This window comes from Zootoca vivipara, chromosome 9 (assembly GCF_965207765.1).
Source record: "Zootoca vivipara chromosome 9, rZooViv2.hap1.1, whole genome shotgun sequence".
Classification (NCBI taxonomy): Eukaryota; Metazoa; Chordata; class Lepidosauria; order Squamata; family Lacertidae; genus Zootoca; species Zootoca vivipara.
In genome coordinates, this window is record NC_142592.1 from 1,362,956 (window position 1) to 1,385,806 (window position 22,851).

General features: G+C 45.3%; 1 protein-coding gene across 7 annotated transcripts in view; it reads left to right on the forward strand.

Moving 5' to 3' along the window:
* Positions 1-22,851, forward strand: part of FRMD4A (FERM domain containing 4A) — a 346,110-nt gene that overhangs the window by 278,578 nt on the left and 44,681 nt on the right. For 6 of the 7 annotated variants that reach the window (XM_035127381.3, XM_035127379.3, XM_035127378.3 and 3 more), the window contains 2 exons: positions 14,858-14,934; positions 19,189-19,327. In XM_035127381.3, the coding sequence (XP_034983272.1) occupies positions 14,858-14,934; positions 19,189-19,327 (216 nt within the window). Of the gene's footprint in view, positions 1-14,857; positions 14,935-16,034; positions 16,151-19,188; positions 19,328-22,851 lie in introns of those variants that run through there. The other variant, XM_088652298.1, reaches the window with a different exon arrangement.

Here is a 22,851-nt window from a genome sequence, read left to right on the forward strand (position 1 = left end):
GGGACCTTACGTTTCTGGAAGTCCCGGAGGGTGAATGGGGCCGGCCTTAGTTTGGGACCCCCATTAGGGCACAGTTCCCTTAATGTTCGGGCCGAGATTATGGATAGAGTTGAACCCGTGTCCAGCTCCATGCGGCATGGGGCTCCCTCTATCTGTACCTCTATATAAATTTTCTCTGTGCTGGGATGGGGCAACTGGAATACCTGGTAGTCCGTGATCTCCGTTGAGTTGCCTTGGTGCATGGTGCCGTGTGACCTGGGGCTCCTGGGTCGGTCATCTGATGCTTGTCGACGGGTGAGTCGAGCCCGACACACCCGGGCGATGTGTCCCAATTTTCTGCACTGCCTGCACTCTGCGTTGCGGAAACGACAGGTCCTCCTCTCGTGGTTCTCCCCGCAGCTTGCACAGTTCCCTCCTTCTCGTCGAGGCTGCTGTGGTGTGTGTGCTGCTTGAGTGCGCCGCTGTACTCGGTGTACTTCCTCCCTGTCAGATTCGGATTCGTCGGTGAGGTCTTCGTGGTAGACCCTCGGTTGGGATGGCGGGGCCGGTCGTGCCTCTTGCGTTGACCTCTCGGCGGCTTCGGTTGCCAGGGCTTCCTCCAGAGCAATCTGGAACGTGAGGTCTTTTTTGGCGTAGAGGCGTCGTTGCAACATCTCGTCCCTCAGGCCACCGACGAGGCGGTCACGAAGCATGTTCTCCAATTCTGAGAAGTTGCATAACCGGGCGGCTTGGCGGAGGGAGGTCACAAACCCAGTTATGGTTTCCCCCGGGGCTTGCCGCTTTGCGTAGAAGGCATTTCGGCAAGCTACCACCGAGGGCTGTGGTGAGAAGTGCTCCTTCAGCCGTTCCATTATTGTTTTGTAAGAGACGGTAGCGACATCTCTAGGTGCAAGGAGAGCCCGGGCGATTTCAAACGTCTCCTCTCCACAGACGCTGAAGAATGTCGCCCTCTTCATGGCATCGTTGGTGACTTCTTTCGCTTGCAGGAGGAAGTTGAAACGGGCGGCGTACCCTTCCCAGTCTCCTGATGCTGGTTTGAATGGCGAGAAGCTGCTGTCGGTTGCCATTCTGGGTTCCTTGGGTCCTGGAGCTGAAGCCTGGATGCACGGTGCGATGCAGCGGTGCAGCAGGTGGCGGTGCTGCGGTGCAGTGCGTGGTGGCGGTCAGCTCAGCAGGATCCCACCTTCGTCGCCAGTGAAATATACTCGGAGTCGAGAGTGAATTTCATGCTCTTTATTCAGCTCATAGTCATCAAGGAGGAGAAGAGAAGACGAATGGCTCTTTTCCCAAAACCATCTGCTTATATACATTATTTACACAATGGGCCTTGCGTGATTGGCTACTGTGGGCCAATTATATTGTGGATTGACTTCTGCCTGCAGCCTGATTGGCTGCTCCTACAGGCCAATCAGGTAGCAGATTCACTTCTGCCAGCCGCCTGATTGGCTGCTCCAGCAGGCCAATCAGGTTGCGGATTCACTTCCACCTGGAGTTGGATTGGGTAGCTCCCGCTGATTCTGAATCCTATTGTTCTAGGATTCAGCTCAGTACATAACAGGATGGATTATTACAGACAGCTTCTACTGGAAGCCTGGTGGCTCACCTCAAGGCAACCCTGAGTCAACATTTGAGTTGCGGTTTTTTTAAGGTGTCTTCATATATTGAAGAATGACGCAAACGATTTAGGACCTACCTCTTCTTGATGTTTATAGTTCCTATTATTACTCCCCCATATACTGCATTTTTTGGGAGCAATTGGATTTTGAAGTTTGAGGCATTGAATAGCTATAAGCCTTGCAGTTCAGTTGTATGTTGATGTTATTCGAATTTTTCCACGGGTTGCTGAGTTCTTTTTACCTTCTGCACAGCAAGGACAGAACAATGGTGTTGGAGAGCTTTAAACAGCTTTTACAAACTTCTTAAATAACAGTCTATGGAGGGGAAAGGGTGAAACTGAAGTTGAGTTTTCCTAGGAATTACTGCAATGCAGCGCCTGACAGCATTTTACAAGGGTCGGGGGCCCTTAGCCTAATTTAGGTTCCCCAGCCCTGCTATAGGAGAAAGCTTCAGAGTGTGGATGGGGAAGAAATTTGATTCAGTTCACATTTATAAACAATTTACCTAATCTGCACTTTCTAAAACAATATGCTAATCAAAATGCAGACCCTCCAAAATTTGCACTTCTCCAAATTTTGTAATGCAATTTTCCAGTGAAGTATTGTGTACAAAAATGCAAACATTAGGGTAACATGCACATAAATTGCACGTATTTGTGAAACTAGCATACAGAAATGCAACTGGCTGGGATTCCAGGCATCTCTTAAAGACTTTATTCTATTTTTGCAGAATGGCAAAGATTCAATCGTAGTTTCTGGATAGAAGAGAAGGAAACTATTACAGAATATTATGTGGAGAAATACAATTCAAAACAATGTCTACATCTAATAGTTTTTCTCAATGCCAAGCCCAAAAACAAACTGAAAAATTATTGTGGTGGGGGGAAATATTTCAAGTACGTAGAAGACAAAGCAGGAAATTGTGAAACAAAACCAGTCCAAACTGAGAAATGTATATTAAATGCAAAGGAAAATCTTTGCCTTAAAAAAATAGATTGTAATTTCCCCCCATTAGGTCATCCTAAATAGTTTTCTGGGCTTATTGTATTTGCCACACTGAATAGCTGAGCCTTGTCTCTTTACAATCTCATCATCATCATCCGGTCAAACCCAACCCCAAGGACCCTGCAAAATTCTCAGTGCTTAAAGAAAACTTATAAGAGCTTGGCTGACAGTTGGCTTACATTCTAGGATCCAATTTGTGCACATTTAAATTTTTAGTCACTGTACTAAATGTCACTGGAAATGCAGTTAGGCTTTTAATATGAGAGGCCCTGGATGAGGCAGTAGTTAAGGGAATTGAATTAGACTGCAGCTTCCAAAGCCACATGTATTTGAGTCCTGAAGATATATTGTCTATGCTTTAACTGACTAATGAGATCAAAAGAAGAAAATACTGCATTTTAGACTCCATATCGCTTCCCTTGTGCACTGGACTAAGCAACATTTGATTGGATATTTTCACAATTGGCCATTTTTAATCTTTCCTTGAAAGCAGGAGGGCAGCCTTGGTTATGTACAATTTCATGTTCTCCCTTCCGTGAGCAATGAGAAATTCATGGCAACCTTTATAGGTTATGTTTCCTTTCTGTCCGTTACACAGTTGGAGCTGGCATTGCAGATGTGCAGAAGCAAGCACACTAGTCTCAAAGCACTGTGAGCCTAGCAACCTGAAATCTTGAACAAGGTCCACAGCCTGATCTAAACTGCTGCTCTTCACTTCTCCTTGTGTATCCTCTCTCAAGTACCGGTAAAGCTGGTTTCATTCCTAGCAGGAGAGTGTGACTCACATTTCAGGAGTTCAAAGCAACCAAATGCCCATCAGTCCTCTCTCAGTGACTGGCCATACTAAGTGCAAGGTAAAGAGCATCATTCAAAACACCACTATAGCATGCAATTTCTTTCACTCCTCCAACTTAATAAGGAAATATAAGTTTCCACCTGCACTTTTTTTACAACACTAGCTGGCCCGGCCAAGCATTGCTGTGGCTCATCCCCGTGATTGGCCCCACCCTGTCCCAACCCATGACCTTTTCTGCCCCCTCCTCCCCCCACCCAGGAGAGCCCCCACCTCTACTTGGCTTAGTCTGCAAAGTCGAGCCGAGATGTTGTGGAGAGGAAAGCTTTCCTACCTGCAGTACCAGTGTAGCCACCACTAGAGGCCACTGTTGTGCAACTTCTCCTGTACTCCAGGATCCTCCCAGTGGGTTTTACCTGCTTTACCTGCCGTAGGTGTGACATCTGTCTACACAACTGGTATGCAAACCCTCGGATATTTGCATGTCCAAATTTCAACGAAATCAATCAAGCGGTTGTGGAGAAAGATCATAAAACGCAAACATGGACCTTTTACATTTATATATAGAGAGATTGCTGCCAAACAACGGCAATATATATCTGCCTATGTAGCACATTATAAGAAGGGTGGCCAGATGACAATGAGGACAGGACTCCTTCCCCTTCAAGAGGACACAGAGGAAGAGGGAATCCCAGCAGGTGCAACTTGCATGACAAGGCACACTTTCTGAAATTCTATAGGAGCTCTGTCCTCTTTTGTATCTAGTCACCCTAAAGAGAAATTGTAGAAGCATGTTCTTCAATGAGATGGAAGGCAGGGCTGCAGGTTGTCATGAACCTGTGAGCAAGTATCTCTGGGTGGGGCCCCTCAGACAAAGCAACCCCCTCCTTGACACAGGTGACTACAAAGCACAGATAGGAAAGCGTGAGGGGACAGGACAGGAGCAGACAGCATGCTAGGCTTTGTGGTCTCAGTGCATGAACCTTGTTGACTGAGAGTTCAGTCACAGTGCTATTCTATGATCACACACACCCAAGGCAAGTTTGTAAATGACAGGTCTTGTTTGCAATTGTGAAAGTGAATAGGCTGCTTGAATAAACACAGAGGAAGCACTGCCTTGCTATGCTTTAAGGCAGGCATCCCCAAACTGCAGCCCTCCAGATGTTTTGGCCTACAACTCCCATGATCCCAGTGGTCGGGGAAGATGGGAATTGTAGTCCAAAACATCTGCAGGGCCGAAGTTTGGGGGTGCCTGCTTTAAGATGTGTGCTCTCCCTCTCCCTGGATTGATCAGGCTTGATGCTGGAATCACTACGGTAGAGTCAGGGAACAGGTTCTCCTCTCCTGGATTAGCAGCTAAACCTTTTTCAGCCAGAGGCTTCCCTCATGGGCAGCTTGACTGATCTGCAACCATAAAAAAAACCACCTCTCAATCTCATGAGAAGCCTTCCTGTCAGTATTGGGTGGGTTCAGGGGCAAAATGGGGGGAGCAAAAGATGTGACTCATCCCTTTGTACAATAAGTTGCATTCCAGCCATATAAAAGCCACATAGGCTGGCCTCCCTCCACACCCACCTTGACTGTCCATGTGAAAAAGAAGACAGAGAGGACAACAGTAGGGCTGTGCCACACTTCTCTGCCAAGTTTACTTGGCATCAGAGAGAAGTGGGTGAACATTCAAGAGCCAGAGGAAGGTGGAGTGAAACTACTAGGATTTCGGTTGAACTCTGGCAAGGGTACTCCCCTCTTTGGATTACAGCTCTGTGTCTGATCTCCTCTTCAAAAAGAAAGAAAGAGACTTCCAAGTAGATGAGATTATGCAAAACCATAGTTTGTGGGTTCACCAACTTCTATACTTATCAGACCATGTCTATCCTGACCTTGGCATACATTGCATTATCCAATTTTATCTTGACAACGTTATCCTGCCTCTGAAGAAAGTTGGGGTTAAGCGACAGTGACTAGCCAAGCGTCATCCAGGCTAAGTTCAGGGCATTATTTCCCCTCACGTGTTTTCCATTCCACCTCCCATTTGTCTGCCTTTGCTGCTGCTGCTGTCTTGGTGCTGTACTTCTGCTGCAGACTGGCCCACTGGCTGTTTCGCTTCATGCACCGTATGTGCTTTTGAAGTTGAACAGCATGTGTGCTGTGAAAAGCACAATTGCCAGAGAGTCATTTAGAGGCATGGAAGGAATCTATAGTGTCTTTGAAAGTCTTTTCATCTTACACAGGGCTCATAAAGTCAGCGTTTAGTGCTCCCAGAAGCATTTTGAAAAAGCAAAAGTGGCATTGCCCATGCCTATACGATAATTAATAATATGTCTTTAAGTGCCAGGATAGGCAGGCAATCTGTTCTGGCTGAGAGGATCTCACTATTTTAAGAGCCTGAACTGCTATCCTCTAGCCAGCGCACACAGTTCCAATAACCTTTGCAAACCATTAACTATTGGCAGGCTTTGTTAATCATTTGCTCTTCTGCTTTCCTTAACAAAGGCTGCCTAGAGTTTTCCCATGGGTGCACAAACTCTTGACCGACACCTTGAAATTTCAGCAGGGAAGAAGGTGAAGAATCAACAAGCCTAGAAGGAAGCAAAAATGGGGCAGAGTTGCATGTGATAAACTAGACCAGGGACCAAGAGCAGATGGAGAGAAGTAGCAGTAGATCTGATACATCAACAATGCAGAGATAAAGAATCCAAAGCATATAACATTGCCATGCACAGAATTATTACATTAGTATACAGGAAATATATGTATGTGGTTGCGGGGGCACCATGAGAGGAGCTAAGGGCCCCGCCAAAATTTTCAAGGAGGGGACCAGGAGGACCCCTCAATATTCTGCAGCCTGCATCGAGCCTCTCCACAGCTGTGGCAGGCCTCATGTGGCATCACATGTGGGCATCGTGCACATGACATCACACGCATGAGCTGGGCATCCCCAAAGTGGGGCAGAACCCGCCGCCTGTGCGTGGCTGATTCTTATTTATTCAGTAAGTATTATTTATTTAAAAAAATATTAAAACAATTATAATTTATTAAGAAATATTACTCATCAGCCCATGAATATTTATCAGTTTATTTTATTGCTTCAGAACATCCAATGTGGCTGCTCCCCTTTGCCATGCATGTTAATTTCATTATGCCACATTTTAACACCATGCCCATTTGAAGCACATGGCTTCCCCCAAAGAATCCTGGGAGTTGTCATTTGTTAAGGGTGGCTGGGAATTGTAGCTCCATGAGGGATAAACTGCACTTCCCAGAATTCTTTGGGCGAAGCCATGTGCTTTTCAATGCACTTGCACTTCTGCTCTGGATTTTAAAAGGAACAAGTGGGCGCCTCAAGATAATGTTTCAGTGTGGATGCTACTCTTTGGGGTTCAAGATAACCAAGTAGACCTTAATCCAATATCTTCTCTTCCACCCTCACCCCAACCCACCGCTTGCTCTTCCCCTCTCCCCACAGTGAGGAAGCATTCTGTTTCCAGTGAAGAGCCTCCGTCCTCCCTGGGCTGCTTCTTGCTTTCAGGCCAGTTGCTCAAAAGCAAGAGACAAGACTGTTTTTCACACACCCCAGCCATGTGTAATTGTGTTGATCTTACATCCTCATATCTGATGCTGAGGTCTACCTTTACATTCTGATTCTGGACCTACCAAAATAAAATTGCCTTCTGTTGGGTTTTCACCCTGATAAATGCTGGGTTTTCCTATTTGGTCCCCTGCTGGGATTCAGTTGCCCCTGCCCAGATATTTTTTCAAGGACTGAGCACCCTACTGTATTGAGAAAATGCTCCTCATACAGTGGTGAATGGTGTATTAGGGGAGGGGAGTGAGCAGTTGGTTAAGCAGACGAGACCAAGAGGGGGTCCAACGGTCAAGGAGGGGCTTGTCCATCCAGGAAGGGAGCCCATCTAGGAGAAGGGAAACTGATCCTAAACTTCCTTGGGAGAAGAAAAGGCGAAGGTGCAAAGCCTACACGAATCCAGAGTGGTGCCACTAAGGTGGTTGGATGGCACCTGGTGTGCCTCCTTCGGGCAACTCCTGCAGCCAAACACTCCATTGTCTAATGCAGCGGTCAGAAAACTTTTTCAACTGTCCCTCAGACCATATGGGGGGCCGGACTATGTTTGGGGGGGGGGAATGAATGAATTCCTATGACCCACAAATAACCCAGAGATGCATTTTAAATAAAAGCACACATTCTACTCCTGTAAAAACATTCCTGGACCGTCCGCGGGCCGGATTCAGAAGGCGATTGGGCTGGATCCAGCCCCCAGGCCTTAGTTTGCCTGGGCATGGTCTGTTGAGACAGACGGATGGCAACCATCCTGCTCCTCATACAAGCATGCTTTCCTGCAGGGTCCAAACAACATTGCTGCCCATGTTCCTTCACCAACTCCCATTGAATCCAGATTAACCCTTTCTGGGAGAAATTCAGTGAGTTGTTTTTTTAAAAACAAAAACAAAAAAACAGTTGCCAACAACTCACTGCAATATTTTGCCAACTCATTTGCAAATTAAGTTCCTGTCCGGAAGACCCACATCCCTTTCATGAGAGCATCAGGCTCTTTCCACAAGTATCAACAAATGTTGCTTAAGCATCCAAAGCCATGGTTGCCCAACTCATCTTGAAATAAGTGCTGGGCCATTTCAACCAACATTTTCCCATTAATTTCACCATGAGATTACTAAAAGCAATTAAAAATACTTCACCACAGTAAAAGAAACATGGTGCTCAGCCATTGTTTGAGGCAGTCCATGAGAGTATCCTCTCTTCCAGCCTCATTTATTTTGTAAGATCCTCCTTTTGCCCAATAAGCCTTTAGCATTCTTTTAAAGTCACAGTCACAATTCTGGGCTTCTCTTTAACTAAACATATGGTCATGTGGATCCCACCCCCCAAGATCAGGCCCCTGTTTGTGGCAAAACCTTCAAGAGCTTCTCTCAGATAGCAGATATGGATCCAGAGCTCAAGGGCCTCTTCCCTACTAACCTCAGCTTAAGTATGGAACGGCCAACAAGCCACAAATGTCCCCCCACATCCACTGAAATGAAAGAGAGGGAGAAGAGTGGAATTTTAAAGCCCTTGATTATAGCTCTTATTTAACTATCCACAAGGCCCTGGGAGTGGGCCAGTAATTCTGTTCCCAGGAATGGTTTCCACTGAGGACATTTTCCAGCCTGCACCTGGACACTCTGCAACATCATGTGCTTTGCAGAAGTCCCTCCCCCAACCCACTCCCTTCACCCTTTGAAGACCATTTTGCAGAACAGCAGAGGTTTTTTGGCTGCAGTCTCCGACCACCACCTGTGGGCAGTTTTAATAGGCACCAACCTGGTTTCAAACTAAACACACACAGAGACTTTCCAATGTTAAACAATCATTTTCAGAGAGACCTTTTTTCCTCCTAAAGTTAAACACATTTAACGGTACTGTAACTTTACTTTAACATCAAATATGATGTTTCTTGGAGAGGGTGAGGCAGAGTTCACTGGGTTTTGGAGAGGAAGATTGCCAGTGTACTGTAAATACTAGACATAGGTGTCACTTTTTTAAAAACCCAAAGGAAGTTTTTATTTTAATTTTGAAACACAAAACAGTGCATGGTCAAAAACTGATTAGACAGTCCAAGGGCCAAAAATACACCAGAGATTGGCCCTTCCAACATTTTCTTTTTTAATTGCTGCCAATTGGAATGGAGATGTCCATGGAGCAAACAACAGCCTCTAAAAGGGGAGGGGACATTTTGATAAGGAAACCAGGGTAGGGGAAGAAAGGCCCTTCCTTCTTTTAATGAAATGCGGTTGCATTTCATTAAAAATGTAAAACATCAGGAGATCTGCACTTATCCTGCACTTTCTGCATGTGCTGCAGTGTGACTTTTAGTCGTTTCTTAAGGACATCATAAGAATAAGGAATAGTGGCCTCATGTTAAACTCCCAAGTAGACAAGTGGTCACATCAGATGAACCAGACCAAAATCATCTGCTAGTGTCCTTCCCAGATAGTTTGCCTCAGGGAAGAAACTATTGATTAAAGAGACATGCTCCTCTTAGTTATGATGAACCACTTCCTGGCTGCATCGCCCAAAAGAATCTTGCATGATCAACCATGTTATACCCAAGTTTACAAAAGGATATTGGATTCAGCCTCAGAAGCAAGTCCTGGGAGTCCATTGTCATGCTTGTGAAGCTGCCTGCTGCCGGCCGCCCCATACATTTGAAGCACATTCAGTGCACATGACTTCTTCCTCAAAGAGTGCTGGGATCTGTAGTTTCCCCCTCACAGAGCTACAACTCCCAGCACCCTTAACAAACTATGGTTCCCAGGATTCTTTGGGGACAAATTGGTAATGCAAGCTGCCTTTCAGAGAAACTTCTCCGCTGTTGTGGAGCAGCCCATTGGGGAACATCTGATAAGCTACTCATGAGTAGGAAATCCTAACATGCAACTCCAGGACTCCCCCAAACACACTTTGAAAACATCTATACCCATTTTAACTGCATTAGTTTCCCGTTTTTGTTTGTGTGGTTTGTTTTAATCAGGCATCCCCAAACTGCGGCCCTCCAGATGTTTTGGCCTACAACTCCCATGATCCCTAGCTAACAGGACCAGTGGTCGGGGATGATGGGAATCGTAGTCCAAAACATCTGGAGGGCCGAAGTTTGGGGATGCCTGGTTTAATCATGGGGAAATGCTTGCCTTGAACAAGGCTGGAGCATAAGGAGCTGCCTTGTACTGAATCACACCAGCAGTCCATCCAGCTCAATATTGTCTACACTGACCGGCAGCATCTCTGCAGGGTTTCAGGCAATATCCTCTCCCAGCCCTACCTGGACATGCCATGGATGGAGCCTGGGATGGTTTGCAAGCCAAGCTTCAGCCCTTCCCCATAAATGCTGGTTCTGGTTCTGTCTCATTTTGGGGTGAAGCATCTCATTTTTCTGCAGAATGGTGGGGTAGGGAGGGGGGCTTCTAATGATAGCCTAAAGGTAAAGGTAAAGGGACCCCTGACCATTAGGTCCAGTCATGACCGACTCTGGGGTTGCGGCACTCATCTTGCTTTCTTGGCCAAGGGAGCCGGCGTTTGTCTGCAGTTTTTCCAGGTCATGTGGCCAGCATGACAAAGCGGCTTCTGGCAAACCAGAGCAGCACACGGAAACACCGTTTACCTTCCCGCTGTAGCGGTACCTGTTTATCTACTTGCACTTTGAGGTGCTTTCAAAATGCTAGGTTGGCATGAGCTGGGACCGAGCAACAGGAGCTCACCCCATCGCGAGGATTCAAACCACCGACCTTCTGATCGGCAAGCCCAAGAGGCTCAGTGGTTTAACCCACTAGCAAGCAGAATATTTTGTTTCCCCGCCAGCTTTAGCTGTGCCATGTGGGCAACTGCAGAGCACATGGGGGGGGGAGAGCTCAGCAGTCTTTGTTGTACTGAAAGCAAGACAGGTCCTTGGTAACTATTCCAAGCATCTGGAGTTTTATCTGGAGGGAGGGAATTTGCATGCCAAAGGGTCACAAGGTATTATATACTCTCTGTTCCTTCCTTCCCACTTCTCCAATCCCCTCTTCTGCACACAGGAACTGGAAGCTTTCACAAGGCAAACATCTGGCATGTTTTGAATTCCAGTGTCCCTGCAACAGAGAGGGGAGAAACTTGTTCTTATCTTTGTTGTTTGGACCTCTCCTCTCATTGTGGCAAATTGCTTAGGGCAAACCCAAAATAATGTTGTGGCTAAACTTGTGAGTTGAAAGGTACAAACGGCTTCATCTCCAATCACCCCAACATTGGCTGCATTCATGGGGGCTGAAATCTCACTGTTATCTTTGGAGCCTCTCCGAAAGCATTCATCTCAGAAGTGTGCATGCACACAAAAGCTCATACCAATGACAAACTTAGTTGGTCTCTAAGGTGCTACTGGAAGGAATTGTTGTATTTTTTATTTTGTTTCGACTATGTCAGACCATAGCTGCCAAGTCCCAGTTAGAAAAATACAGGATTAGCAGCACCGGCACCGGAAGTTGCTTCCACGCATGTCCAAACATGCGTAGAAGCAACTTCCTGTGCCAGCGCTGCCCGATTTCCGGTGCCCAGACATGGACAGAGTGGCACCGGAAGAAATCTGGGGGAATTACGGGATATTTCGCCATTCAGGATGACTGCGGGAAACGGCTTTAAAAATGGGGGTTTCCCAGGGGAAACGGGAGACTTGGCAGCTATGCGTCAGACCAACACGGCTACCTACCTGTATCTCAGAAACCTGATTGTTTACAATGGTGTCAGGGATTACCTTAATCAGTGACAGAGATAAAAGAGAAGGGCACGTTTCAGTTTCCCATATTTTTGGTTTCATGCTTGGCGAGACTGCTGGAAGTGTGGGAAACATTACTCCCTTACTAGGGAGCAAGCCCCCTTGAACTCAGTAGGATTTAATTCTGAATAGATATGCCTAGGATTGCACTGTTAAGTCTCTTTGGGAATGTGGAGAGCCAGGGCAGGCTGAAGTCACCTGTGAGTGTGGACCGTGAATGTTTCATGAGTGTGCCTTAGCAAATAAGACAATAGCCTTCTGGAATGCTAAGAATGTGTACCTTTTCCTCAAGGGCAGACAGTCATTTTGGCATTTTGCTGACTCAGTGGCCAGCAAAGCAGGATGTACAGTTTCAGTTGCATTCTTGTTGTCATTCACTAACTTTACAGTTGCTCAAGCAAGTGGATTCTTTCATTTGTCATTCATTATCAAAGGGTTAAATAATCCAGAACAGTGGAGGGGACAGGGTAAGAACAGCTTGTGTGTCAGGACCAGTTATTCAGTTTTGCTCCTTTTGTCTTTTGGCAAATGATTTTGGCTTAGCCCACTTAGGAATCTACATTCCAAAGGCTTATCTGAGTTTCTTCACTGAAAACAGCAAGGTGGTCTTTGAAGAAGATCTTTGTCATTGCCTGTTTCTTACAGGGTAGGATTTGTGCCACCTACAGTGTATTAAAATAAATGTGGAAGCAATTACTTTGGTAGCTTTTCAGAATACCTGTAATCCCATGATCACCCAGGCATTCCTATGATCTATGAAAAATGTTTCAGCATAAAATAAGGAGACCAAAATCTTATCTAGTCCAGCATCCTGTTTCTCACAGAGGCCAACCAGATGTCTGTGGCAGCACTTATAAGCCCCAAGGCTAAAACTATAAATTAATTCGTTATTTGCATGTAATCAAAGTTAAAATTGGAAAGCTCTGTTTGACAGGATGGCCAGTACATTGCTCTCTAAACTATCCCTGCTGCAAAGAAACTAGATAGAAAGATAAACAGATTGATTGATTTGAACAATGACCACAATCCAGGAAGATTTGTCTGTATTCAGAAAAGGTTTTGCAGACATTCACCTCTCTATAGCACACACATATGCATGCTGGAGGAAGGGCATAAGAGCCTTATGATGATTCCTTTCTATTGGGATTTGTAAGCTGTTTATAGAGATTTCTGTTGAAATAGGAAGCCATATATATATTAAATAAATACCCAGTTGCAGCTGACCTGCATTGTGGAAGCATTGCCAAAGAAATCCTTGACAGCACAGTATGGCCTGCAGTAAAAGTGAAGCTCAGTCCATCCTTGTTTTCCATGTGCTCTTAACAGGTGATCAGCCAAATCTACCATTGCCAATTGTCACCTTTATCCCACCAAGGAGATTCACAGCATAAGCAAGATTTCTGTGTGCATATTAATTTGCTGGGTCGGGAAAGGAGAGCATAAATGTAGCAGTGTGCTGTGCATTCCAATTCATTCCCAGTTCTGGTGCAGCTAATCATGCACTATTTATATATACGTATATATATTTGAAAAAGTGACTGGAGAAAGTATGGACGCTGTTGGCCTCTGGCAAGGGGGATTTTCTGTTATGTTCATGTGTGCCAAGGAAAATGTATCTTGAGTCTATTTTCCAAACAACATGGATCCAATCCAATCAAAATTAAGCATCATTAATTTCAGTGTACTTCACTTTCTTTTAAATCAAATGGTTGGTTTCAACTTCCTATTGAAATCATTGTTAACACACCTTCGAGATGCAGAGGCATATTTGCACATTTCCCTCTCGCACACAGAAGAGGGGAGGGGGTTTGCAAAGCTGGTCTTGGAGGGAGCGGCTTCTGCATGGAGCCCCTTGAACCGTTTAGCCTGCTCCTCTCTCTCAGGAAGACTGCTGGCACCTGGATAAATGTCCGAACAGAGTCCAGCTGCTCTGCTGGCCAGATCTATGACTTGCTGGAATGTATGAATGATTTCTGAAGCATGCACTCCTCGGGTTAAAGCAGGAAAAAGGGGGAGGCAGGAACTGCCTGATTGCAGCAAGATTATTCTGGTCAGTCTTCACCCTGGAGTACTGTGTCCAGTTCTGGGCACCACAGTTCAAGAAGGCTACTGAAAAGCTGGAACGTGTCCAGAGGAGGGCAACCAAAATGGTCAAAGGCCTCGAAACGATGCCTTATGAGGAACGGCTTAGGGAGCTGGGTATGTTTAGCCTGGAGAAGAGAAGGTTAAGGGGTGATATGATAGCCATGTTCAAATATATAAAAGGATGTCATACAGAGGAGGGAGAAAGGTTGTTTTCTGCTGCTCCAGAGAAGCGGACACAGAGCTACAAGAAAGAAGATATCACCTAAACATTAGGAAGAACTTCCTGACAGTAAGAGCTGTTCGGCAGTGGAATTTGCTGCCAAGGAGTGTGGTGGAGTCTCCTTCTTTGGAGGTCTTTAATCAGAGGAATGCTTTGATGGTGTTTCCTGCTTGGCAGGGGGTTGGACTGGATGGCCCTTGTGGTCGCTTTCCAACTCTATGATTCTATGATTCCGTTGTGCAATTCTGCGCTAGCAATCCGTGCTGCCCAACTTCTTCTCCCGGGGGCGGGGAGAGGAAGGCAAGACTTAAGACTCCCTTGTGAACTGCTGCTGCCTGCAAGGAATTAGGGTCGCGGGAGCGTCCGCCCTCAGCAGCGGCCGCGGGCCTTTCGGAGCTGCAGGCAGCGGCTCTTGCGCCTTGGCGGCCAGGCAGCGCGAGTCCCGCGGGAGAAGGGCCATTGAGGCGCCTTCGCCGCCCCCCCTCCTCCCTCCCCCCCCGCCTGACTGCTTGCCCGGGAGGCGGGAGAGGGAGAGAGAGCGGACAAAGGGAAGCCACTTGGGCAAGGCAGGGCCGCCTCGCTCGCTCGCTCGCTCGCTCCGTGGAGCTGGGCGCCCATGGCGTGGCCGGCAGCCCCGCCCGCCCTTCCTCGCGCCCCGCGCAGCCCGTGAAGTGGCGCGGCGAGCGGCCGCCTGGGGCCGGGGAGGAAGCCCGTCGGGGCGCGGAGTTGGACGGAGGAGGAGGAGGAGGCGGAGGAGGAGCCGAGGCGCCCGCCGGACGCTGCCTCGCTCACCGCCACTTCTTTCCCTTCTCTCTCCCTCCAGATCTTCCAGTGGAGGCAGCTGGAGAACCTGTACTTCCGAGAGAAGAAGTTTTCCGTGGAAGTGCACGACCCTCGCAGGTAAGAGCCAGGTGGGAAGAGCTCTCTCCGAGTGGATAAAGGGCCCGGGGCTGGGCGTGGGACTCGGCTCAGACGGTCGAGGCTGGGTGCTTCTCGGAGCTGCTCCCGCCGCCCTGTGCCTGCTAGCAGCCCCTTCGCCCAGCACCTCCCGAAAGGCCCCGATCTATAGTTACGCAGGGTTTCAGTATTTCCACATTAGACACAATAGGCTCTAGATTAGAAATGTGGGAAGCAACAGTTGCCTGGCAGGTATATTTTAATTATCTATTTTACATTATGGCTTAGGTGCTGGTTCTTCAGCATATTAATTTGGGACACAGTTCACCAAAGTTCACCAAGAAAGACAGTTTCCTCTGTAATCTTGAGTGAGTAAATGTAAAGAGCTCAGCAGTTTCAGTTTCAGTTGCACAAGGGAAGTTCCAGGTTGACTGTTGCTCTTGTGATTAGCATTAAAAATGAGTGATAGCCCTGCAAACAGCTGATCTGTATACATAATTGGCAACTTCATTAATTTTACCACTTGCCATCTTCTAGGATCAGACCTTTGGAAAGTGAGCTTTATATACCACAAACATCATATACATTGTAGAAACTTTCTGTTCTGAAACTGTTAGTCTACTCTAGTTGCATGTTTACACTGAAATAGTCATCGAGCTGAATGAAAAAACCAAACACCTAACATCCATCCATCTATAGAACACTATTACTACTAATTTATGTTATGCTTGGGACCAGTTTACCTATGAGATCACCTTCACTGCACAGATGCCACATAATACCTGCACCTCATTTAGTGTGGCAGCAGTGACACTTTGGAACTCCCTGCCTATTGATATCAGGAGGAGCCTTCACTGTATTCTTTTCAGCGCTTCTTATTTAGACACTGCTATCCAGATGTTTAGAAAGTTTGTAGGAGTTTTAATTTGTTTTAGCTTGTTCTGTTGTGGTTTTAACTTTTTGTGTGTTTTTAATTATGGTTGTGGTTTTTTAATGACAGTTTAATGTTTTATCTTTTTTTGTAAACCACTTTGATTTTTTCCCTACAATCTTGCAGTAAATACGTTTTATGAAATAAATGAATGAATGAACGAATTATTCTATCAATTTATGTACAGTGAGATGATCAAAACCCTGCTTTGTGCCTAATGAAAAAATATCTGTATCTCCTAAATCTGCCTGCTCTTTGATCAGCTGAAATGCAGGACCCTAGAAAAATGTAAGCTGTGCCATTGGGTTCTAGATTCATATATCAAATAGTATAATTCAAAAAGAAGAAATTCTAGTTCTTAGCGCTGCAAAGATAGGCTTGAGGGTGTGTGCTTAAGTTACTGCTAGAATTGTTGAGTTAGAAGGTCCTATAGTCCAGTCCCCTGCAATGCAATGCAGTAATCTTTTTGCCCAATGTGGGGCTCAAACCCATGACCCTGAGATTATGAGTCTCACGCTCCACTGATGGAGCTACTCAAGTTCAATATCCTGTTTCCGGTAAGAGGCAACCTCAAGTCACCTAGAGTTCGCAAGCAGCAGGGCACAAAGATAAAATTCATTGCCTGTTGCTGGTATGGGCACTAGGGGTATACTGCCTCTCAACATGGAGGTTCCATTTAGCTAGCAGACCCACTGGTAGCCCTGCTCTCCATCATGATACTGTGATCCTATGAGAAATCGCAGTGTCCCATAGGCAAAGAAGCGTGGTGCGTGTTTGTGTATGTGCCAACGAAGTGCTGTCTTTGTGTGCAGAGTTTCGAGGTGCAGCCAAGGTCCAGCACTCTTTTGCACATACAGCAACAGTTACGTCTGGGGGGAATAAGTTATACCACTGTTTTGGCATAAGAAGCGACTGTATACCTTGGCAGGTGCTAACCAAAATACGGTATTATTCAAATTATCTTGCCAGCATGTCTGGCTCCTGGGCCCCTTTTTCACACTGTCTGGTTCTTCCATTTTCCTGTCTTATCCACCCTTCCTATAACCTCTACTTTACCGTTTTTAATTTATATATACAGTATATTAATTTTTCCATGTCTCCTGTGTCTTAATGTTTATTTTTCTGGAAAACTCAAATTCCATTCCATTTAATGGTCCAGTTTGGTGCAGGGAGTAAAGCTGGAACCATCCCAAATGTAACAGTTGTCAAGCCACATCTGGGGTGGCAATTTAATTGCTGAATATTGGGGGAGGGGTTCCCCATCCCTACAATAGTTACTGGCTTAATTTCAACTTCATTTTGTCAACTGCCTTTTCCTTCATGGTATTAGTTACAGGTAGGTAACCGTGTTGGTCTGATGTAGTCAAAACAAAAAATAAAAAAATTCCTTCCAGTAGCACCTTAGAGACCAACTAAGTTTGTCATAGGTATGAGCTTTCGTGTGCATGCACACTTCTTCAGATACGTATCTGAAGAAGGTATCTGAAGAAGTGTGCATGCACACGAAAGTTCATACCTATGACAAACTTAGTTGGTCTCTAAGGTGCTACTGGAAGGAATTTTTTTATTTTTTGTTTTTCCTTCATGGTAACTCTTCCCATCTGGAAAACAGAAACAAAATTAGAAATAATTCCAAGCTTTTACAAGTTAGAGCCGCAATCCTAAACTAATTTATAAGGGTGTCAGTCCTATTGAACACATATTGGGATTTATTTCTGAGTAAAAATGCTTAAGATTGCTGTTGAATTTACATTCAGATAAAATTAAAGTTTAGCTAAGTGGGCAACAAGATAGTCTAAATTCCAACTTTCCTAGAAGCCCACCCCTTTCCCCATGTGACTCTCCCACTTATTGTAGAGAGTTTCCATGTAGGCACTATTAATTTTATGTTTATTATTTATTAAATTTCTATGCCACCCCTCATCTGAGGACCACAGGGCAGTTTACAATATAAAAACACAAAAATACATAACATAGTAAGAAACAAAAACAACAACCCCATCACACTCACAGTTTAAAAGACCATAGAGTGTGTAATTAGCCAGAGGCCTGGGAGAAGAGGACTGTTTTTCCTTCATGGTTAAAGATATGTAACGAAGGCGCCAGTTGAGCCTCCCTGGGGAGAGCATACGGTACTACAAGCAGGGAGCCACCACAGAAAAGGCCTGTTCTCATGTTGCCACCCTATGAACCTCTCATGGAGGGGGCACACAAAGAAGGGCCTCAGATGGCAATTGCAGGGTCTGGGTCAGTTCATATGGGGAGAGGCGGTCCTAGTTACAACCAGGAACAGGTTGTGATGGCATGGAAAACTCTACAGACTGGGCATATGGAATGATTTTTCAGTCTTATTTTTATCATAAAGTATTCAATATACAGAACAATACCATCATTATAATAAAAAAGTATAAAAACAGTAGAAGAAAAAAATTGTCCAGTAGCACCTTAGAGACCAACTAAGTTTGTTCTGGGTATAAGCCTTCGTGAAGAACATGAACATACTTTGTTGGTCTCTAAGGTGCTACTGGACAATTTTTTATTTATTTATTTATTTCGACTAAGCAACAAGGCCAGTCAACAATCAGCCCTAAATGAGTTGAGAAAGGCATGTTGACAGAGCCATGCCTCCCCGTATGAGCCGACCTGTTCATAGAGAACTGCTGGAGAAGCTCATGTGCTTTGGAACTCTGTATCTGTCTGAAAAAACAGGGCAGAGGCATATGAAAACATCGAATTGACATTCTGTATTACAGAAGCAAATCATTTTTACATGGTTATCCCATCAATGCAGAGTCATATGAATCGTGTCTGTTGATAACAATACCTAATACACTATTGACGTCTAATGAATGCTAAATAGCAGAAAAATCAGCCCCGGGGGCAACTTGAATTGAAGAGCACAGAAAGCACTATGCCCCCCAAACTCCATCTCAAATTTCTGAGAGATAAAGATATCTGGCTCTTTTAAAAGCAGAGCCTCTATTGGCATTTAAAAAAATATTGTGAGTGCCTAATGACATCAATGCTGAGCTCTGGCTTTGGTGCTCAGGCAGGTGGGGAGGAGGTTTAGTTCAGTTTTCATGCTTGCTCATTGAGGTTCAATGAGACTTACCTCTGTGTAGACAAAGTTAATATTGCAGCCTAAATTACACTCATCCCTGGTGCGGCGTATTGTTTCAGTTGCTCAGAGATCCCCATACCTATCCCCTTAATGGTTTCCTGCAAAATGATTGAATACAGAATTTTTGGAGGTGGGGGGGGGGGAGAGGCTGCCCTTCTCTTTTCAAGTTACAAGTGAATTGTTTGTTCTTTTCCTGCTCTCCCAGGGCATCTGTGACTAGAAGGACCTTCGGACACAGTGGCATTGCTGTGCACACGTGGTATGCCTGTCCTGCCTTGATAAAGTCCATCTGGGCTATGGCCATTAGCCAGCACCAATTCTACTTGGACAGAAAGCAGAGCAAAGTAAGATTTTTTTAATTTTTATTACATTCACGAACAGGTGTTACATAAATGAAAGTATATGTGCCAAATACAATCAGAAATCAAAATATATGTAGAAGTCTGGACACAACACCACTCCAGTAGCACAGCAGACTTCTGCACATGCCCTGGAACTTCCTCCCCCACATCCTCAAAATCAGCTCCAGACCCTGCAGATCAGATTTTTGGGGCAAGCGGGGCAAGGAGAGGAAACGAAAGTCCCATTGCATGAGGAAATCCTGGTTGGACAGCATTCGGTGCAACCCAATATTAGTAGCTCTACCAATAAAGAAGCAAAAGGTTTCAATAGAAGGCTGTATCTTTCTTATAAAATGATGATTCCAGTAATTTACAAACGAGGGCCATCTTTTCTTGATATCCAAAGCAACCATTTGATAACTAGGTCAGTTTCACCAATGAATTTAAGAAGAACTTGGTGGGTCAGACCAACAGCCTATCTAGTCAGCGGCGGAGCATGTCTCCACACCACCCGGGGTGGGTCAGTGTGCATGTCTGCATGCACACACCAGGGGCAGCGTGAGGGGCAGAGGACAAAGGGAGCCCCCCCCCCGCCCAGCCCCTGCTGCCATGGGAGCGACACCAGCCGGGAGGGGCATGGCTGTTGTATCCTCCTGGCACGAGGCTGGGATCGAAGAGCACACAGTTGGTGCATTCCCACACCATGCCAATACCTTACTTGAATTCTAGTTCCAAAGAAATATATCAAACTAAATAAATAATTTCTTAGGTTTCAGTAAGGCAGTTCTTACAAATACATCTACGCTCTGCATTAAGTCTTGTAGCAAATGGCCCTGCAACTTCCCTTCATGCTGAGACATGCATAAGAGACCTCTAAATACTATGAACTCTTCCACCTTTGCTCATGTGGAAATTTACAGGGCACTGGGACTTTCTGAGTGAAGGCCCCCAAGTGCAAAATTCTTGCTGCATTAACTTCTTCCCAATACTGAGAACCATTTCTGGTCATGCAAGTCTTTAGAAACAATATATCCATATGGACTTGCACAGATTCTCCTTAGATAATTTTTTCTTAAGGACTTTCTTCAGCTTTATGGTGCATTTTTTTACAGTGGGTATTGCTTACATGTTCTGGGTTCATTTCAAATAACAGAAGATAAGTTCTGCAGCCAGGGATCCTAATAATGTAGGCAATACCTTAAATCGGGGTGGGGAACCTACAGGCCTGGTGAACAAATGTGGCCCTTGGAGCAATTCCCAGGCCGCGCCTGCCATTCTGAAGGGATATCCCTCCATGGACCTGTTTTGCCACTTGCAAGCGAAAGGTTGCTCATGAGGGAAGTAGCCCTTGGTCTGAAAATGCCCCCCCCCTGCCTTAAATGTATTATCCATCTGCAGGGACAGCCATCACAAGAAGGGAGAGAGAGGACCATTCCTAATGTTGAAAATCATTTCTGCTAAACAGGCAGCCCTGTTTAGGGAGGCTTTTAATGTTCAATAGATTACTGTATTTTATTTTTCTGTTGGAAACCGCCCAGAGTGGCTGGGGAAACCCAGCCAGATAGGTGGGGTATAAATAATAAATTATTATTATTATTATTATTATTATTATTATTATTATTATTATCTGAAATTAGGATTGGTATTTTTAACCTGGTAGGTTATGGGGAGTCCAGCCATTTATGAGCATCGTTGCACACAAGTTGAAAGCATGCCCACCTGTGTGTGTACAGACAACATGGACAGGAGCTGCCACCTCAGATGACATTATTGCCTGAAGGTGTGTGCAGTTGCAAAGCACGAGGTATCAAAGCTCCCTCTGGAAGGCTGCCTGTGTACACAGCCTCAGTTGCTCCTCCTTCCTAGTAGCCCTTGGACCTTAACAACCAAATAGATATCTCTCGTATTGCCCTCCTGATCCTCATCACTTGTCAGCCTGACAACTAGGGAGGATCTTTTTGATACGATTCTGGATCTTTCTGCCCACCTGTACCTTAGTGACTAGTTGCAGCCTGATCATGTCCTGAGATTATCTAAGAAAGTCTTTTGGGAAATTCAGGCAGGTTTTGCTTCAGATCTCCAGAAGTCTGCACCCTGTACCCTCTACTTTGGGGTACTTCAGGATGGTGCTATATTCAGGGGTACCTCGGGGAGAAAGATAATATCTGGATGGAATGTTTTTGGGGGGATGGGGTCCCCTCTGCCACACCAAAACAAAGCTTCCTCCTGCCCCAGTGATTGCATCATATCCTTTTAAAATACAGCCCTGTGGTTGTGTTAAGAATAAATTTCATTTATGGTTTGGACTGATCTTTTTTAATAATATCCACGTGCTCAATGAAGTCTCTAGGAAATCTGCACTCTTTTCCGCAGGTGTAACAGTCAAGCGTCACTCAGCCTTCCCAGGCCAATCCTGTGCTTGTGTTAGGAGTGGGGCCCCAATGAGTAGCTGTTCGTTTGTTTTGTTTGTTTGGTGCTGCTCCTTCCTGATTCTGGACAAAAGATTTTAAGGTCCTGAAACACATTGGAGTAGTTCCTGTTTAGAATATTTTTTTATCAATGATCAGAGCTGTAATTTAGATAAGGGACTTCTAAAAGCTTCTGACTACCGTATATTCCGGCATATAAGACGACTGGGTGTATAAGACGACCCCCAACTTTTCCAGTTAAAATATAGAGTTTGGGATATACTCGCCGTATAAGAAATACGACCCGGCGTATAAGACGACCCCCAACTTTTGAGAAGATTTTCCTGGGTTAAAAAGTAGTCTTATACGCAGGAATATACAGTAATTAGATGGTGCTCCTATGGTGGCCTCTTTATGGATTTAGAAGGCTGTATTGCACACACAAGCAGAGCCTTAAATTATTTCTGTTGGTACAAGGGAAGAAATAAAAAAGGAGTTCTAGGCTCAGGACTTAAAGCATCATGGGGTCTACTTCATTCATTATGTTTTAGGAGCATAGCTAAGATGTGTTTAGTGTGCAGCTACAATATAAATTTATGGCTATAACCAATAAATATTTGTATCATATGGGATCACATGTTAGAAAACCAGGTTTGCCTCTGTCAACACAAGAAATACAGGATAAACTAGAACAGTGTTTCTCAACCAGTGTGCCTCCAGATGTTTTGGGACTACAACTCCCATCATTCCTGACCACTGGTCTTGCTAGCTAGGGATGATGGGAGTTGTAGTCCCAAAACATCTGGCGGCACACTGGTTGAGAAACACTGAACTAGAAAACACTCAAATACCCTGGTTAGCACAACACCAACTACATGCCCTCTTAAACAATCCAGCAGTAAAATCAGGCCCCTGACAACCTCCGAAAACCTCCTCCTAACGACAAAGAGACACGGCAAAGGGATGGTATCTGCAAAATATAAAATACTACTCCAAAATCCCACGAGCCCCCTAGACACAATCAAAAGACAATGGGAAGACGACATAGGCTACGAGATTAATCCCACTCAATGGACCAAAATGTGGTCTAAACCCCCCTTTAAATCCATATCAACAAAC